Source organism: Melanerpes formicivorus, unplaced genomic scaffold (assembly GCF_026170545.1).
Source record: "Melanerpes formicivorus ecotype bairdi unplaced genomic scaffold, bMelFor1.0.p_v2 SCAF_27, whole genome shotgun sequence".
NCBI classification, from domain to species: domain Eukaryota; kingdom Metazoa; phylum Chordata; class Aves; order Piciformes; family Picidae; genus Melanerpes; species Melanerpes formicivorus.
Window position 1 is genome coordinate 4,849,018 of NW_027142379.1, and position 20,662 is coordinate 4,869,679.

General features: G+C 43.5%; 1 protein-coding gene across 1 annotated transcript in view; it reads right to left on the reverse strand.

Moving 5' to 3' along the window:
• Nucleotides 1-20,662, reverse strand: part of ANKRD50 (ankyrin repeat domain containing 50) — a 42,548-nt gene that overhangs the window by 5,470 nt on the left and 16,416 nt on the right. Inside the window, exons 3-4 of the mRNA XM_068153996.1 lie at nucleotides 15,440-15,669; nucleotides 1,300-4,847 (exon numbers count right to left, since the gene is read on the reverse strand). Of these exons, the coding sequence (XP_068010097.1) occupies nucleotides 1,303-4,847; nucleotides 15,440-15,669 (3,775 nt within the window). The 3' untranslated portion in view covers nucleotides 1,300-1,302. The remainder of the gene's footprint in view (nucleotides 1-1,299; nucleotides 4,848-15,439; nucleotides 15,670-20,662) is intronic.

Sequence of the window (20,662 nt, forward strand, 5' to 3'; positions counted from 1 at the left end):
CTAAAATTCAGCATGGGAGAGAAAGTAAGAGCTCTAAGTGAATCCCTCTGATTCACAACTACAGAATGGTCAGAAAATTGATAACATAACATTGATTAGAATAGAATAGAACAGAATAGAATAAACCAGGTTGGAAAAGACCTTTGAGATCATCAAGTCCAACCTATCACCCAACACTATCTGATCAAGTAAACCATGGCACCAAGAGCCCCATCCAGTCTCTTCCTGAACACCTCCAGTGATGGTGACTCCACCACCTCCCTGGGCAGCACATTCCAATGGCCAATCACTCTTTCTATGAAGAACAACTTCCTAACATCCAGCCTAAACCTCCCCTGGTGGAGCTTGAGACTGCCTCCTCTTGTTCTGGTGCTGGTTGCCTGGGAGAAGACATCAACCCCCACCTGGCTACAATGTCCCTTCAGGTAGTTGTAGAGAGCAATAAGGTCTCCTCTGAGCCTCCTCATCTCCAGGGTAAGCAACCCCAGCTCCCTCAGCCTCTTGCTTTGAGGAATGCCACCTCTTTTCCAGAATGGTCACTTCCCCAGTAACAGAAATACAAAAATCAAAGCTTTAGCATTTTAACCTTTTAACTTGTAAATCATTATGCTGCTGAGATTTTGCATTTGAACTCCAAATTCACAAAAGCAGTTGCCAGTAAAAGAATCTTCTGAAACTTCCTGTAAAAAAAAAAACCCAAACATTTTACTAAATAATAACTACTGTATCTGAAAATAGCACACATTAAAATTCCCAGCTGCCTTTATGCTTGAAGGCAAAATTGCAAATTAACGGCCACTGGAATGGGCTGCCCAGGGAGGTGGTGGAGTCACCATCACTGGAGGTGTTTAGGAAGAGACTGGATGGGGCCCTTGGTGCCACAGTTTAGTTGATTAGATAGTGTTGGATGATAGGTTGGACTTGATGATTTCAAAGGACTTTCCCAACTCATTCCATTCCATTCCATTCCATTCCATTCCATTCCATTCCATTCCATTCCATTCTCTGTGATTTGAACATTACATGAAACTTGCTGCTTTATTCAGTCACCTATCAAAGACAGTGAGGTACAAGTCGAGCAGCCAGCATTCAACTGAAAATATGAGGGTGAGCCAATCCCTCTACAACTGACACTTCTAAATGACAAGAAGACAAGTACTTGTCAGGTTAAAATTTTACCATTCATGGTTTTCATTAGAAAGGAAATAGGCTAAATGACACCAAAATGCAATTTTAGCATATTTAACATGCACAGGATGGAAACAGAAGCATTTGCTCCCACTGTGTCTGGAAGGTTACCTTTTATAATGGTGTTTCCTTCTTGTAGTTGAAACTTGGGTCGCTACCTTCAATCTGCAGTTTTAAGGCTTGCTTAAGGCTGAGTTCTGTCTCTGCGGGAGGATAACCCTCTAGAACCTCCTGGTGCCCTCTGTCCTGCACTGTGCGTGGGACGGAAACCCTACCGAGGAAAACCTGATTGCTCTGAAGATGGTAATTTGGATTTGTCATGATTCCGTTTCTCTTTTTCTGTTCTCCACCCTGTTGGTGAATCAGGAACTGCTGCTGAGATCGACCAACTTCTTGCTGAGCTGGGGGGACCAAAATTTTGCACTGTGTCTCTGTGGGCATTGATTTAAGTGGCACACCTGTCCCGGATTTGGCAATAGGTACTCGTTTATCAAACTGAGTCATTTCATACTCTAACACTTTTGGTTGGGAGGAACTACTTTGTTTTATTTTTCTCCCAGCTGACCCAGACTTGCTGGAGTTGTCCGTTTTCCCCCCTTTGTTAGCTTTAGTCGATTTTAAACTAGGCTTTACTTGGCTCCACTCAAACTCACTGCTTGGTGAATTATGATTTTGACTTAGGGAATGAGTTGTGGAGGAAGGAGAAACGATAGACTGCCTACTCCTGCTGCGTGGCAGGGAATGCTGCTGGATTTGCTCGGTGAACGACAGGCTGTGGAAGCTATCGATGGGCACTGTCTGAGCGGTCGCTGTTGACGACGTGGTGCGGAGAGAGGAGTTTTTGGAACTTTTCAGGGAATTATTGGATAAAGATGATTTCTGACGGTCAACTGTGGAATCAGGAGACTCCGAAGGAGAACTGAAGGCGTGAGCAGGTCCGTTAGATAAGCCACGCATACTAGGCTGCATATCCCCACCAGTGCTCCCTGAACTATTGGACTTCATTGTCAGTGACTGCATTTTAGAGGAGACTGACTGCAAGGGTTTTTGCTCCATGGTGTGGACCGGAGATGGAGTGCAACCATTCAGAGTAGACGCACCATATTTTTCCAGTAATTTGATAATCTGAGAGTGTCCGTTTTTAGCTGCAACGCGCATAGCGGTGCGCCCGAACTGGTCAGCATGATTTGGATCAGCACCATGCTCTAGCAATATTTGGACAACGTCAATGTGCCCTTCTTGGGCTGCAATGCAGAGTCCAGTAGCACCTTGATTACATGTATGGTCAACCAGAGCTCCATGCTCAATGAGAAGCTGCACTACTTTCACGTGACCTTGCCATGCAGCAGACTGCAGAGCAGATCTCTTCTCATTGTCGGCAGCATTCACATCAGCATGGTATGTTATCAGCACCTGTACCATCTCCACGTGGCCCTGCCAGCAGGAAACATGGAGTGCTGTTCTTCCTTCAGCATCACTTGCTTCTACGTTTGCACCATTTTCTAAAAAATACTCAGCCATTGTAAGCTGGTTTTCTAACGCTAAGATGTAAAGTGTTGGCCGCCCATCAGCATCTTTGTAGTTTACATCTGCTCCGTGGCTGAGCAGTAGCTCAACTATATCTCTGTGACCTTCTAAAGCAGCAACCCGGAGAGCGTTTCTCCCATCATAGCCTCTCTGATCAATGTTGGATTTGTTTTCCAGTAATATCTGCACACAATCATAGTGACCTTCTTGTGCAGCTAATATGAAAGGTATACGTCCATCATTATCAATTTCATTTGTTCTAGCACCTTGTTCTATAAGAGCTTCACAGATCAACCTGTGACCTTCAAAAGCTGCCATATGCAAAGGTGTCCAGCCTGCATCATCTCTATGATTTTCATCTAGCCCCCTGTCCAGCAGAGTCCGTACTACTTCAACATTGCCTTGTGCAGAGGCTATGCTCAGAACTGTTCTCCCTTCACTATCAATGCTATCAACAGCTGCACCCCAAAATAAAAGAGTATTTACAACCGAAGCGTGGCCCATGGAGGCTGCTGCTAGGAGCGGTGTACGGCCATTGTTGTCTGTATGATCAACATCAGCTCCTCCTTCTAGAAGCAGATCAACAACATCTACATGTCCTTCATAAGCAGCTACCAGCAGCGGAGTCATGCCATCCTTATCGCAATGGTCAACCTCAGCACCACGGTCAATTAGAAGACTAACCACTGAGGCATGGCCCTTGCTGGCCGGCACACAAAGCGCAGCGACAGATAGCGCAGTCCTTCCATCCACATCCTCGTGGTTTACCTCTGCACCATGATCCAGCAGGTGCTCCACAATCTCTTTGTGTCCCATGTACGCGGCTGCGATCAAAGCCGTCCTGCCCTCATTATCAGCTTTATTCACCTCAGCACCGTGTTGAAGCAGATTGAGCACAATATCTTCGTGTCCTCCCCAGGCTGCTGCTCTCAGGGCTGTGCGACTGTCAGCATCTGCACAGTCCACTTTGACTCCAGCGTAAAGCAGAGCAGAGACCACCTCGGTATGCCCACCCCAGGCTGCGGACCGCAGAGCCGTCCAGCCGTCGTGATCGGTATGGTTGACATTAGCCCCACATCCAATCAAGCAGTTGACGACCTTGGTATGTCCCTGCCGAGCGGCTAAGGTAAGTGCTGTTTGCCCATGAGTATCTTCAATCTCTAGATCTGCTCCCCTGGAGACCAGCAAGTTCACAACATCGAGATTGCCACTGTAGGCTGCGTTGGCCAGGAGCGTTCTCCCGTTGGAATCGCACTGGTTCACCGACGCACCATTGTCTAACAAGGTGCGGATGGAATCCTCTCTCTCCAGAGCCTGCCGAACGATGCAAGACGTGCGGTCATCTTCACTGTTGACGTGGGCACCGGCTTTGACCAGCAGCTGTAACACTTCTTGTTCCTTAGGAATTAAGGTTGACAGGGAGTCTTTGACAGGTGTGCCATTCCAGATCATCCACAAAGCCAGCTCGGAAGTCTCCAACTGCAAATTTGAATTAATTAGGTGCAAGGCAAACTCTTGAGCTTCTAAGGGCGTTAGATCCTTTGCTCGGCAGGTGTAACTCATGGCCAGCATCCTGTGTCCCTCTGCTGCATTACACAAGTATTTCTGTGTGCAGTGCTTCACATCCAGCAACCACTCTGCAAAGCTGTAGTGGAACAAGATTTTTGTATTTCCAAGCCCATCCACAAGGACTTTCGACAGGACATCCAATTTGCGCTGAAAGTCTTCCATCGTCAGCGTCATATTTTTGGTCCACACTGCATGATACAATTCCGTGGTAGTTAGCGGCCTACAGGCTGCAAGGATGACATTGAGAATAGGCTGGACTTTGGCAAACTGTTTTCTCACAAAAAGTCTCTGGCAGAGCCAAAGGTAGAGGCCGTTCAACGTGCCCGGAATGTCACGGATCTCTCGCAACATAATAAAGTTCTCCACGACTCCATCGAGGACACGTTCCAGATACAAAAAGCAGCCGCTGCTTTTGATGTGAAGCTGGTTCAGCATTTCTGCAGTTTCTTTCGTGAGGTGTTGCCTCAGTGCCTCTTCCTGGTCTAAGCGATGAAGAATGTATTGCTGCACATCTTTCACTATGTAAGCCTTCCGGAGATCATCCAGACTGATTTTTCGAAAACCTGTGAAAAAAAAAAGGGGAGAAACTTGTTAGTAATTTAAACTCAGTTTCACTTAACGCTAAAAAAGACAATTAAATATAAGACAGACATCGCTGGGTAGGCGACTTCCACAGTAATGTATTTGGTGTGTATGCACAGTGAATGTAAATTAATAGTAGAATAGAGTAGAATAGAATAGAATTAACCAGGTTGGAAGAGACCTTTGAGATCATCGGGTCCAACCTATCATCCAACACTATCTAATCAACTAAACCATGGCACAAAGTGCCCCATCCAGTCTCTTCCTAAACACCTCCAGGGATGGTGACTCCACCACCTCCCTGGGCAGCACATTCCAATGGGCAATCACTCTTTCTATGAAGAACTTCTTCCTAGCATCCAGCCTAAACCTCCCCTGGCACAGCTTGAGACTGTGTCCTCTTGTTCTGGTGCTGGTTGCCTGGGAGAAGAGACCAGCCCCCACCTGTCTACAACCTCTCTTCAGGTAGTTGTAGACAGCAGTAAGGTCTGCCCTGAGCCTCCTATTCTCCATGCCAAGCAACCCCAGCTCCCTCAGCCTCTCCTCATAGGGCTTGTGCTCCAAACCCCTAGTATCAGAGAATAGAATAGAATAGAATAGAATAAACCAGGTTGGAAGAGACCTTCAAGATCATCGCGTCCAACTTTGGTAACAGACATTTTTGTCTACTGCAAGAAGCAAACATACTACCAACGAAGAGCAGAGGGCTGGAGAACCTTCCCCAGGAACAGGTTGTGAGAGCTGGGACTGTTCAGCCTGAAGAAATGAAGGCTATGGGGAAACCCTATGAGGTACCTGAAGGGGGTCTGCAAGAAAGCCCTAAGGGGCTTTTTACAAGGGCTTGTAGTGATAAGGACAAGAGGGAATGGATTGAAGCCTGAGGAGGGTAGGTTTAGACTGGGTATTAGGAAGAAATTATTTACAGTGAGGGTGGTGAGACACTGGAACAGGTTTGCCCAGGGAAGTCATGAATGTCTCCTCCCTGAAGGTGTTCAAGGCCAGGCTGGATGGGGCCTTGAGCAATGCAATCTATGTGAAGGTGTCCCAGCCTGTAACAGGGGCATTGGAATTAGATGACCTTTAAGATCCCTCCCAAGTTAAACCATTCCATGAATCTATAAATCTATGAAAAGGTCAAAAAACAACTAAATAACTTTGAATCAGGCAGTGTGCCTCTCCCTTGGACAACACTTAACACCTAAGCAAAACCACCAGAACTGCAACCAAAATAAGACTATTAAGTATTATTATTCAAGGAATGATCCCTTCTCCAATGTGGTTACCAGTAGAATTCCAAATCATTTTCAGCTATTTAGATTGAGACAACTATTCCATTAATATAATTACAGAAGAGGTTATTCACACCTGCTGCACATGCATGATGCAATTAAATAAATTACTTCATCTTGGTCATCTTAGTTTCTTTTAAATGATCTTAAGATATAGGAGAGTGAGAGAGACTCAACAACAGTTTTACACATCTTAACACCTCTGTGCACTGAAAATTGCCTACTTTTTTTCCAAGACTGAATTTCAGATAAAACCCCCAGTTCTTTTTATGTGCCACATCATATAAGGAAACAGGTTTTCCCATAGTCATACAATCTCATTGTTTCTCCCACCTGTTTACACTTCAGAGAAAGAAGGGAAATCACTCCATACACACACAGTGTCTACCTCCTCCCTACACATGCACACCCCATCCCCAAAGCAAACAGTACCATTCTTAGCAGCCCTCGTGAAGAAATCCCTAGGATAACCTCTGTGGCCACAAGGCTCTCAAGCAAAAGGCAGAATGAAGATACAGCTGTGTGGATGACCCGGCTGTGTCTGTCATTTAAAGCACTTGCTATGGTAGTGTAAAGTCAAACATCTGATGAGGATCTACCCTCTGTGATTAATGACACATTATACTGCTTGAACACTACTTTTCCAGAAGGTGCTTGGTTGCATAGTTTAGTTGGTTGGGTGGTGCTGGATGATAGGTTGGACATGATGATCTTGAAGGTAAGGTCTGGTCTGGTCTGGTCTATTCTATTCTATTCTATTCTATTCTATTCTATTCTATTCTATTCTATTCTATTCTATTCTATTCTATTCTATTCTATTCTATTCTATTCTATTCTATTCTTTCTATTCTATTCTATTCTATTCTATTCCCACAAAGGTCACAGACACAGCAGCTCAAACTACTGTTTTAGGCCAGAACTGTGCCTCACCTCTCCAGGGCCAGGCTGCAATGTTCCTCCGGTGCAGCAGATTGCACACATTTCCTTACAGTCAGCTCAGCTAGTTGTAAGAGCCCCCCTAGCAAGGCTTTTCAAACTAATCCAGTTACTAACCTCCAGACTATACTGAAGAAAAAGCAAGCATAGAGCAATGCATTCAATGTCACAGTGGCCCCATCTCCACAGAACAAAGGATTTTAAGGGAGATGCTGAAAAATGTTGCTTTCAGATTTGTGCTTTTATTGCAAATAAGCATTCTGCTTATCAAACCACTTGCCTGTGAGGTTGTTCTGACTGAGAATTCAGCTTGATAACAACAGAGCTGTGGGTTTTGTTCCCAAGCATTTTCAACAGAAGGTTCTGAATGTCACACTAAGCTCGCTGTTAATTGTTTAGTCTCCATGGGCATTGTGCAAACACAGCAGACTAGAACTGAGGGGCAAACTATGGCAGTGTTACTAAAACACTTCTGCTTCCATTATTATGGTAGCATTACAAATCTAACATGACTAAATCAACAGAATACCTAAACCAAAACCAAACCATGGTTATTCCCAGAATAAATCACCAGATAGGACACCTTTGCACAGTTCCACCTTGGGTTAAGGCTTCACTAATGAGACTCTCTACTTGAAGATGTTTGAATAAGATCAAAGTAACTATTTTGGGGGAGGATCTTTCCTTATCCACAGGGGTGCTGTTTTTTCCCCCTCTTCATTCTCTCAAAAAAAAAAGCCAGAACAATCTTTATCCATCAAAATTTCTCAGAGTTTCAAGAAATGTCCCAACCTGACCTCCAGAATGGTTTAGCCTGGAGAAGAGGCTCAGGGGAGACCTTATTGCTCTCTACAACTACCTGAAGAGAGGATGTTGCCAGGAGGGGGTTGGTCTCTTCTCCCAGGCAGCCAGCACCAGAGCAAGAGGACACAGTCTCAAGCTGTGCTAGGGGAAGTTTAGGCTTGAGGTGAGGAGAAAGTTCTTCCCAGAGAGAGTTGTTAGCCATTGGAATGTGCTGCCCAGGAAGGTGGTGGAGTCCCCATCCCTGGAGGTGTTCAAAAAGGGATTGGACGTGGCACTTGGTGCCATGGTTTAGTAGTCATGAGGTGTTGGGTGACAGGTTGGACTTGATGATCTTTGAGGTCTTTTCCAACCTTATTGATTCTATGATTCTAATTCATCGATTCACTATATTTGTTTAACATAGCTAATATTTGTTTCATGTATGTTAATATTTGATTTAAATGCTCTATATGTAACTTTACAAAGCCCTCCAGTCAAAACAGGAAACTTTGCTGAGTAAGAACAGACAGGGCCTTGCAACTCTGCAGATCCCAGGCTGCTATTTCAAGTACAAGGCTGTTTTTGCATTACTGTAATTCAGAAGATACAAGTGAAGTGAAAACAGAGGCACTAAAACCAGGGCATTGCACATGCAGCACTGTAATCAGACACAAGTACCCCCCTGGGTGTTTCATGTGTGCAGGGAACAGATCTGTTTTGCTCCATGCAGAGGAAATGCAACCTCTGCATTCACTCGCCTTCCAGTTCTTTGAACCTCTCTGCTTCTCCTACTCAGATCTGTACCTGCTGCTAACACTTGGACTCACTGACCTTAAAGGTCTTTTCCAACCTAAATGATTCTATCACCCATCTGAAGAATAGGTACAGAGCTCCAGAAAGTCCTTCTCAATGTGTTTAGTCATATGTTACTCCGCTCACAAGATCCCCAGTCGGCACATTAATCCCATGCTCACATCCTTACACCCAATCCACATCTGCAAATATAAGCCATTTTTAATTAAGTTTGGGGTTTCTTTTTTTTTTTCCCAGGAATTTTATTTCCCTCATTCAGAAGACCCTGACTGACTCATGTAACAGCAATCCTGAGATTTCAGCTCATGTTCAGTGTTGCCTGACTAATAACTACACTTCACCTCCTCTGACCCCCAGCCTTCACACAAAACCTTGCAGAGTGATAACTGTTTAAGCGTTTCAGTCTCTCTTGTGTGCTTCAGAAGCAAAAAGATTTGCTTATCTTGCATTGGCCTTTGAACACTGTTTTTCATTTTGCTGCCCAAAATGGGTGGCAAAGTGAACAAAACCACTTTGGATGTCACAGAAAGACTCAAGCTCAAGTGAAAAAATAGAGGGCTTGTGTATTTGTGTGTTCATTTGGGTTCCTCCCCCACCTTTTAATGAGGCTGCATTATTATTTTTGTTCCCCATCAGGGTTAAAAATATTGCTCTGTTCTGTACTTACCTAAGCACTTCAGACAAGCAAATAAATTTCAGAAGACTTCAGAGCAGTGAATATTCCAGAAGTCAGTAAAACAAATTTATTGGCTGTATGTTCACAGAAGCTAAAAATGGTTTAATTTATTTTGCTGTATTTCCAAATACTCCTTGTTAACGAGATTCTCTACCCCACAGCTAGAGACAAGTTTGCATAGCATGCAGCACACCACACATCCAGACCTTCACACATCCAGGGATAACTCGCTCTCTAAAGGCTGGGATTAACAAACTGCCATTATAACAGACTTTTGAACAGAAATAGGTTGTTAATTTTAACCACTGCACCACACCATCCTATAATAAGCAAATTATTTCAAAAAGGACTTCTGGATGGAATGGGGATTTTAAATCTCAAATTCTTTCTGCTAGCTTGAAGGAGAAGAACAAAGCAGTGGGGTGGGTTTTCTTTTTTTGCCCAGACATCTATCTAAATGAGGTCATTTTACATTTCCAAACAAAGATCCTGCAAACTTGCTTTGCAACCCTACCAGATACAATAAGTCACTTTCATGCACAAGAAGCACCAAAACATTAAGAGAAAGCTCATTTTGTTTCAGCTGCATTCCCATGAACTGTTTAAGCTCAGCAGAACAGGGGTGCAGCAGACAGAACTCAACAGTCCCACGACCCTGCATTTTGCATTGTTAAAATTCTTCTTACAACACATCACTTTCAACCCAATGGGAGCTCCAGTATGGATTTTCCTGATTTATTAAATTCCTGGCAGCTCTGTAAACAAATCAGTTCCAAATGTATTTCTTGGCAAGATCTAGGGTCATTCAAAAGAAAAAGGGGGAAAAAAAAAACCCAAAGCATCTTGGCTATATACATACTTCTACAGTATGTCAACCCTTTCAAACTTCAATAGCAAAACATAAGCCATTAAGTAGTGGGTTCCAGTAAATACCTAGCTATAAAATAGATAAAAATATCTATTTTTTATAAAATGTCTATCTATAGCTACCCTATAAAATATCTATTTTCATACCTTTAAATAAATTGACATAGGTAAATTAGTGAAGTTTTTAATCATAGAATCAGAGTATCATAGTATCAGTCAGGGTTGGAAGGGACCACAAGGATCATCTAGTTCCAATCCCCCTGCCGTGGGCAGGGACACCTCACACTAGAGCAGGCTGGCCAGAGCCTCATCCAGCCTGGTCTTAAACACCTCCAGGGATGGGGCCTCAACCACCTCCCTGGACAACCCATTCCAGAGCTTCACCACTCTCATGGTGAGGAACTTCTTCCTCATGTCCAGTCTGAATCTCCCCACCTCCAGCTTCATTCCACTGCCCCTAGTCCTAATCACTACCTGAGATCCTGAGAAGTCCCTCCCCAGCCTTCTTGTAGGCCCCCTTCAGATACTGGAAGGCCACAATAAGGTCACCTCAGAGCCTTCTTTTCTCCAGACTGAACAGCCCCAACTGTTTCAGTCTGTTAATGCATTTCAATACATCTCATTTAACTGAACTGTTAACCTTAAGTGATTTAAAACACGGTAATGTTTTGGAATTAGTGATTTCCACTCCTGATCTAATTAGGTATTTCTAAGGCCATTTATGCACACCTGCTCAAAAAGGATAAACCCTATCCAAGAGAGTCAAATGCACCTGAAAACTCCAGCAGCACACTTAGCTTTTAGTGCATTTGCAGTGTATTAAGCACTACAAATGTCACCAAATCTACCCCAGATGCAAAGAGATGCCGAGGCTGAAATCTGCTGCTCTCACTGGTCTGTGCCATTGCCCAGAAGAACATGTAGTTAGAGTCACAGGTAATAACCCATTTGAAACAATTTAGTCTTCCCTCTTTAATTACAAAGCAAGTAAGTTCAAAATTCACACACAACTTTTTACTAGGAAATATGAAATTCCACAGTATCATGCTTTCAAAGTGGAAATCAGAAGACAGTGGTAGTGTGAAGAAAGGAAGCTAATTAAAAGCCCCCTCTTTATTTCCCAAGCTTTCTAAATAATTCCCCCCGCCCCCCCCCCCCAACCTAAACCCAAACACCAAATAAACGTTTTTCAAAGCATTAAGGTTACAGAGGTACCTTTTACAACGACATAAATACATGGAAACTGTCTTTTATAGTGAAAATCCAACCCCCATAAAGACTTCAAAGTAACACGAAACCACTCAAATCCCAACCTACAATGAAACAAGTGAAAAAATCAGAGCACAACTTAGATTATTTTTTAAGCTCTCTCTCTCTTGAAGTGGTCTCATGCCATTTACTTTCTGGAATGGAAGCTAATGAGAAAAGGTTCTGTTCCAAATCAGGCAACCAATTTGATTTGGGGATTCAGCAATACGACTGCCTGAGTAGCTCCAATTACCAAACCATGCGAGTTTTCTCGGGTTGCTGGATAGCTGGGTTGTGATCTGTGCTGCATTCTATTTCTCTGAAGTTTTCACATTTTTGCCTTTTAATTTCTGTTTCTAATTACTTTTATTTCTAGTTCTTTTTTCTATGTTAGGAAAGGCTACAAGAAAAGCAACCTTCCACATCTATTCAGATCAGAATATGCAAACAGCAGAATCTGAGAAAGACTTCTGCTCCCAAGATTTCTAATCCACAATCAATTTGGATAAATATCAGCTCTTAATTACAGAATGGTTTGGGTTGGAAGAGACCTTTAAAGATCACCTAGTTCCAACTCCCCTGCCATAGGCACCTCCTACTACAGCAGGTTGCTCAAGGCCCCATCAAACCTGGATTTTACCACTTCCAGGCTTGAAGACACCATAGCTTCCTTGGGCAACCTGCCCCAGTGCCTCACCACCCTTGTGGTGAAGAATTTCTTCCTCATGTGTAGTCTAAATCCATTTTAGAATAAATAGAATAAGCCAGGTTGGAAGAGACCTTCAAGATCATTGCATCCAACCCATCATCCAACACCAACTGAACCATGGCACCAAGCACCCCATCAAGTCTCCTCCTAAACACCCCCAATGATGGCAACTCCATTTTCTTCCAGTTTGAACCCATCACCCCTCCTCGTGTAACGCCATGCTGTTGTAAAAATTTCATCCCTCACTCTCCTGTAGCCCCCTTCAAATCCTAGTAGGCTGCTCCAAGGTGTCCCCAGAGCCTTTGCTTCTCCAGGCTGAACAACCCCAACTCTCTCAGCCTGTGTTTACAGGAGAGAGCCTTTCCTCCTGCAGTGGAACTTGCACTCTGAGTGATCAAACCAACAAATGCCTGGCTGTCTGAAACTGAATGACAGATAAAAGAAAGAGTGAAAAATGAATGACAGATTGTCTGCTTTTGCCTATGGATAAGAGGGTGAATGGAGCTCAAGCTGCCTCAGACTAAATTGAAGCCTTTCATGCCTACTTCTGATTCTTTTTGTTGCAGTTTCCAGTATCTCTCTGGTATGTAACATTAACTTTATGGAAACTACAGCTCCCTGAGATGTGACATCTGCATGGGTTGTACTACACTGGTGCACTCATGCCTCACACATTCTTTGGATGAAGAATGCCACTATTTAATTGAGGGGTATAATCAAGCCAGATGCCATAGATACTTGATTTATGTATGTAGCAGGGAAAAAAATAACAAATTAAGTAAATGCCTGTTGCAAAAAGCTTCATTGAGCCCTTGTACTTTTGCCTATTTGCCTTCATGCTGTTATGAGAAATTATCTGCTTTACTTGAACTGATCTAAATAAAGGTGCCTGACTTTACAATGCCTCAAAGTAATGTAATGGATGCTTGAAAAAGGAATTCAGGTTTTTTAAGCACTGCTATGCTTTCAAGACTGAGCCTCATTTTAATTAACTGAAATATAAAAAGAATGAAATGGTTCTCCCAGGTAAAAGGACTTTTTATGTGTTAATTAGGAAGACAAGGGAACTTGTTCTAACATCATACAGAGGTTGGAAAGACTGCTCAGCGTCAGTGCTTACCCGTAGCCAAATGAAGACAAATGATGTGGGAGATAATGTGGATCATTATGGGTGCAAAAACAGAGAACTGTTAAATTCAGGGGGAAATTCTGTAAGAAAAATGAACAGGCCTGATGTGGCAGTTGGTGACAGTTCACATGTAAAAGAAGGCAGGAGGACAGGCATTATTTGCTCCCTTTCTTTTTCACTCAATTGTCTGGCTTTTGCTCGCTGTGGAGGAACACCACAGGCTCCTGCAGGCATCATTTTACATTTGGTTCATATTTTTGAGGTTTCCTCTGCAGCCACAAGAGGCAAAAACTTTTTTTTCACCCTTTTAATTAATGAAAGCTGAGAATCTGAGTTGGGAGGTGAGGGGGGAGGAATCTGGAGCACATTGTGCTACTACAGCATCTGGTAATACAGAAGGGCCCAGGACACAAGCTGCAGCAGAAGGAGGCATAACTATTCAACATTGGTAAATAACTCATCAACTAGAGCAAAGGAACAAAGAGGACCAGAAGAAACAGTCCTCCCCATTTTCTCATTGTTAGGAGTGGTAGGGATGTTGTATTCACCACTGGCAGCACTGAGATGGCAGCAGATGAGAGAGACTGGCCTCTTTTCCACATCATCACTGGATTTGGCTAGAGAGGTCACAGAGTGGTTTGGGTTGGAAAGGACATTTAAAGGTCATCTAAGTTTTACAACACAGATTTGCAATGGAGCTGAAGTTGAGGGGAACTTCAGCCACGCTCCTCACATTCTGACTGTTCCTTTCACAAACAGGAAAATTAGCTGACAATGTATAAGTGGGCAGCCATCAAGTTGCCTGCAATGTCCCAATTTTCCTCCATAATGGATAAAACATCACTTCCTCCAAACAGACCCTGAAATTCCTTCTCCATTCAGGCTCAATTATTCTGGGACTCAGTCTTTCTTTGCTGTACCTTTTGCACAATGAAGATGGGATTATAATATCCCAAGCCAGCTTCCTTCATGCTATTCATCAAGTCATTCTCTGTGGAAATGAGAAATTAACTCATTCAAATTAAATTTATTTTAAAGGCACATCCATTAGTTCTGCTGATTTTTCCTGTCAGGAATTCCATCTGGAAACATACTTAAAGACAACAGCCATATTTTTTTTTAGGACCACTTTGAAAGATGATATGATTCAATGGAACGGAAATAAAACTGCTCTGATGAAAGTTCTGTCTGCTTTTTCAGCCATCACAACATATCAAATCAGCCAAACTCTGACAAAACTATGGTCCAAAGGAGCCCTGTGAAGCTATATCTAAGTCTCCTTTAGTTCTCAAATACTCTCAAATACCAATCTTCGTGTCTGCCACTGATTAATACAGTACCTCATTCCAAAATGCAATTATCTCATTGACCTTTTGCTACTGGGGAAGCGAGGAAGCCTATGGGTCTCTGTTCCATAATCACATTTTTGTCCTAATTGTTTCCTTAATACACACAAGCTCTATACATAGGCCTGGCATCCAGTCTAGATATTGCCCTTTATTAAATTTCAGAGAACTTCCAGTAACAATGCCATGATAGTGAAGAGATGTTCTCGTGACATGGTACAGCCCAGATGAAGAAACTGTGAAGAACTCTCTTTGTTACTGTTCAACCTTTGCCAAAAGCACGCTCGAGGAATCCACAACTACATTGCTTCCCTCTCAAGTTCCACCTTCAAAGGTGCTTTCTGCAAATATGGGGAGAGATTTTAATGGGAGATACAAAACAAACCCAAAATAACCCCCAAAACCCACTATCTTTGGATAGTTTTGAGGTTGTAAGGAATGGGTGTATGCAGCTGACATACTTATGTACTTACACATCACCTACACCATTTCAAAGCTTCCTGAAACCAGAAAAGCAAGAGGAAAACTCAAAGCAGCCATGCTCTTCACAGATGTATTGCAAAGGTAAAAATCACCTGTAAAATACTTGGCTGATTTAAGCTTTCTACTCTCCTCAGTGAACTGGAATGGGTGTTTTTAACAGTGACCATTTTTGTGACTGCCAATTTTCAGTACTAAGCATGCACCAGTCCTTCCAGTCCCACTGAGAGTATTCTATACTCCCTCCCAGCTAGAGGCACAGGCAATGCACACCCCCCTCTGATGTTTTGTACTCACCTGTAAACATTTTTGTAACAGCCTTACTCTGCTTGCGGGCAGAACACAAGAGGAGCAGCCAGGGAGGGAAGAACTCAAAGTGGCCAGCTAAAAGCTCTGCTATTGTTCCAGAGAGACTTGTAGAAGTCTGTTCACCCTCAGAAACGTTACAGCCCTCATCAACCGAATCTACCAGCAGGAAGAGGCTCTGCTGGGGGGGCTTCATCCCCAAGAGGGGGAGCAGAATGCACCTGTAAGGAATACAAAACAAAAGTTTGCATTTTAAGTACATTTAACAATGCATCGACTCTCAAGCTGAAGCTATGATCAACTTAAAACACACAGTTGTTTGTTAAACATTTTAAAGGCTGTTTTTAAAGTAGTCACCACAGAAAATGGTGAGGTAGACTGAACTAACAGAAATAGAGATGGTTTGGGCAGTCACAGAATCACCAAGGTTGGAAGAGACCTCCAAGATCATCAAGTCCAAACTGTCACCACAGACCTCATGACTAAACCATGGCACCAAGTGCCACATCCAATCTCCTCTTGAACACCTCCAGGGATGGTGACTCCACCACCTCCCTGGGCAGCACATTCCAAAGGCTAACAACTCTCTCTGTAAAGAACTTTCTCCTCACCTCCAGCCTAAATTTCCCCTGGCACAGTTTGAGACTGTGTCCTCTTGTTCTGGTGCTGGTTGCCTGGGAGAAGAGACCAACCCCCTCCTGGCTACAACTACCCTTCAGGTCAGTGATGTAATTTCTAACTGGAAGAACACAACCCACTTCAGCATTGCTCCCTAAGTCCTGTTGGTGAAAGGTTTGTTATTTTCTGGTATTCTGAGTGAGAAAAATGTGAGAAGGAAACACAGTTGTGTACCTTTCACCTCGGACAGTACCAACAGAACCTAGCAGAGCAGACTAGGTGATATAGTACCCTTGGAGAAGTCTCCCCAAAGGTGTAAAAAGGAAGTAAAAAATACTCCTGTCCTGAAACTATTGGAAACTAGATGGATTTTAAATGCCTAATGCTGGCTGCCCTTGTTGGTTTTTCTTTTCAGGTGCTCAGGACTACTGGGACTTCTTTGGTGCTTCCAGAAGCAGTTAATCTTACAGAAGATGTCTGAAGTACAACTGAAAATTACTGCTCACTAAGCTGAGAAGTTAAGCAGCTACCAATTTACAGAACAGGAAATTAAAGTAGCCATAAGGTTAAAATTACTTTCCCAAGTGATGCCAATCCCACAATGAAAGAAGGCAGTTGGAAGTGACCACATTTTCCACCCCTTCCCCCACCAGAACGCTGCCTTGCACCCTCAGCTATTTATGTCAAAGCATTTTCCCTGCAACATTTCTTTTTCTATCAAAACCAATTTTCACTGCACACAGTTCCCTGTATGAAGTTATTTTCTGAGTGTGACTCTTACGGGAGATATGAAGAAATAGTACCCTGAATTAAAATCTCACTTAAAATACCTCTAAAATATCTTAGGAGCATCTGACAATGTTCTTTTGTTACTATTTACCTGTTGGGAATGCCAGCAGGAAAACCTAACTGTCATGTCTGGGAAAAGACCCAAAGCCTTCTGCTTCATTCCTGCAGTAGGTCAAATCAAAAGGTTCACCCTGCCTCCAAACAGGGTTGAAAGCAGCTGCCTGAGGGGTAACGTAAGCACTGGGCAAGCCCCAAACCACATTTTCCCAGAACTCTTAGGGACCATAGCAAAAACTGCTTCCAGGGATTTTCTGAACCACAGAGTCACTCTTTGCATTTAGAATCCCTTAACTGACCACACTTCCACAGGTTGGTCCAAGTCTTCTGTGAACTGATTTAAGCCTCTGGAACCCACAACATAGAAACCTCACCCCTTCCTTCAAATGTCCTTGCTTCATTTGATGCCCTTCAGGCTCTCTACTGGAGGGTCTCTTCTCCCAGGCAATCAGCACCAGCACAGGAGGACACAGTCTCAAGCTGCACCAGGGGAGGTTTAGGCTGGATGTTAGGAAGAAGTTCTTCATAGAAGGAGTGATTTGCCATTGGAATGGGCTGCCCAGGGAGGTGGCGGAGTCACCATCACTGGAGGTGTTTAGGAAGAGACTGGATGGGGCTCTTGGTGCCATGGTTTAGTTGATTAGATGATGTTGGATGATAGGTTGGACTGGATGATCTCAAAGGTTTTTTCCAACCTGCTTAATTTTATTCTATTTGCAAAATCTGGAATCTCCACAGAAAAGAGCACAATTAGAGATGTTAAATAATGGAATTCATTTTAATGGCCATGCCATGTCATGTAATGACTTTCTTTATGCAGGGTGAAGATGTTTTACACGCTCTCTAACAACTAAAGAGTCCTCAGAACAATGAGCCACCCCACAGCATTCCTCAGGATTGCTACTGAGTTGACTGAACCCACGCAAACACCATTTCCCACATATGGAAGGAATATACACAGGCTGGGCTGGAGTTCTGCTTATGATTAGCCTTGAGATTTTTAGCTTGGATCCACACAAAAAAAAAAACCCAAGACACAACAGAACAAAGTCAAAAGATAGCAGCACCGGCCACAAAGGCTGCAGAGGCTCACACTGGAACGCACATACTTGCTAAAAACAGGGGGGGAAAAGCCACCACAAAAAGACAAACACACATGCCAACCAAGGAGTGCTTCTGGGAGCAAAAGAATTCCTACTTTCTTATGAATGTGTTCCTCATATTTGATTGCCTCTGGTGTATAGGAAATGTGGTTGTCCCCCCACTTGAACAGTTCGATGGCTGTTGCAGTGTGAAGGTTGCTTAACCCCTAAACCGGCTTCGTCTTGTCTATTCAGCTGCTGGCATTCACTACTGATGAACCCACAAAGTAAGTGTGTAAAACTTACCTCCTAAGCAAGCCTGAGAAGCAAGGGGGGAAGGAGGGGAACCCAAACCAACCAACCAAAAAAACCCAACCAAACAACCCAGCAAAAAAACCTCCAAAGAACCAACACACAAAACGAGAAACAGCCTTCCCTTGTCAGACTCCAAGGGCTGCCACTTTTAGTGAAAAACAGTACATACTTCAAATTTCATGATGGAAATGACTGATCTGGAAATCCTCTTTACTACTGCTACTACAGCCCTAATGTTTCTCTTCTTCTGCATCAGTATGACAACGGTTTAACGAATTGCCTTTTGAGTCACCTTCTCACCAAACCCTTAAGAGTGTAGCGCTTGTATTTCAGTTACAGCCATGGAAGCCAAGAAGCATCACCCCAGAGGTCTGTGTCAGGAATTTACAAGCTCTGCTCTTTCCAGTTAAAGCCTGCAAAAGAGCAGACAGTACCATCCACACAGAGCCTTCTTCATTCTCTCCTCCTGCTTTTATGCCAACGCTTCTACACCACATTCCTTGAGCAAATTCATCAGCCACATGTCATATTCTTAATCCCTGCATTTGCTTCTTTCCTCTCCTTAACTATGGAGGTTTTCCTCCAAACATTTTTATGCAGAGGAAAGATTCTCTGCAAGCTACAGCCAGGGATCCAGCTTCAGGATTTGTCAAAAGCATGCACACCCCCTGCACTCTTGCAGAGACGGAATGCAAAACTCATCTTGCATCTGCAGACCAAAACAGCAACATTTTCACCACTGCTAGGGAGTGAAGCCTGCTGTCCTCTTCCGAGCTTTGCCAAGCCTGTGGTTAGCCTCTGAAATAGTGTAAATGCAATCAGAGCAGTACAGTGCTCTGCAGTGCCCAAGAAGCAGGAGTACAGCACAGCCTGGCAGATCTTCAGCCCAGGCAGCAGGACCCCAGTGCAGCCTGGCACACTCTCAGCCCATGGATCACACGCTTATCTACACCAGGCCACCTCTATTGAATGCATCAAGGATACACTTCTACCCCACACACAATTTTTTGGGGGGGCTGGCTAGCAAGAAAGGACTCATATTAGCCCCAAGCATACAAGCAGCAACTACTTTTCAACTAGCACTCAGACTTCACTTATGTTGTCCTTTCTCTCCCATTCTGCCTGCTTAGGTTTTCCTTGCATACCCAGAGAACAGCACCACGTCGTGTGCTTGTTCTGGTTTGGACCATGTGCAATGTCATCACTCTGAAAGTGGCTGCATCTGCTGTTTGAGTTACTTTCACTGCTGCATTTTTGTCAGGTTGGAAAAACCACATTGGAACTGCTGCTGGTTAAAAACCACCACTACAGGACAGGAGGATGAGGAAAATTAAGGCAAACATCCCAAAGTGATTTATTGGACGTGGCACTTGGTGCCATGGTCTAGTCATGAGGTCTGCGGTGACAGGTTGGACTCAATGATCTTTGAGGTCTCTTCCAACCTTGGTGATACTGTGATAAAAGAGTACTAAAAGCTCCAAATGATGTTTACTTCTGTCAAGTAAGGCTGCCTTCATGTTTTGAGGCAGCTCATCCATCTCTGTTCTGGGAAGTTCTGAAGCATTAGGAAGCTGGCATTCCCCTGCTTGAGTTCATTAGAGGCTCCAAAGACAAATGTATCCCAATAGCTGCTTTATTCTCTTTTGTCTTCCAAACTGCATGTGGGACACAGGCCACTGTAAAGGAAGGTAAATTTCACTAATAATAAAATTGTCAATTTCTGCTGCTCAGCTGATGAAATATCACCCTCCTTCCCAGAAGGCTTTCAGCAGCTGTAGTCAAACAGAAAGAAAAAAACAGAGCATCCTTACAAACAACTTCCAGTGCTGTTTACAGATTACTGAGTTTTAGTTTGTCCTGTGACAAGGCATTTCTGTCTTTTGGGTGACTGGCAGTAAACACTTTGTTTACCTGTCTCATAACACATTCTGGCTAATGATTCAAAGGGAAATTCTGCTGCTCAGGTCCCATAGCTGTTTTCTGTCCAGTATCACCCCAATTCTTGGAACTAGAGACATGTGTAACATTGCTTCTTACTGATCACTCATACAGGTAACAACATCCTGAAAAACATACACATAGGACCCTTAGCAGTGGAAACAGAGTAGAATAGAACAGAATAGAACAGAATAGAACAGAATAGAACTTCTACACTTCCAAAGCTGCAAAACTAAACATATGGCTAAGGATGGCAGAAGTGTAGTGACCCAGTTTGCTGTGTGCACAGCTGTGTACATAATCAATCAGGTTACTGAGGTACCTGCTCTGTAATTTTTCAGAGTGATAAAAGTGCACTGCAACTGATTATGACTTTCTGAGGGGGTGGAATGCTGGAATGATACATACTCATGGA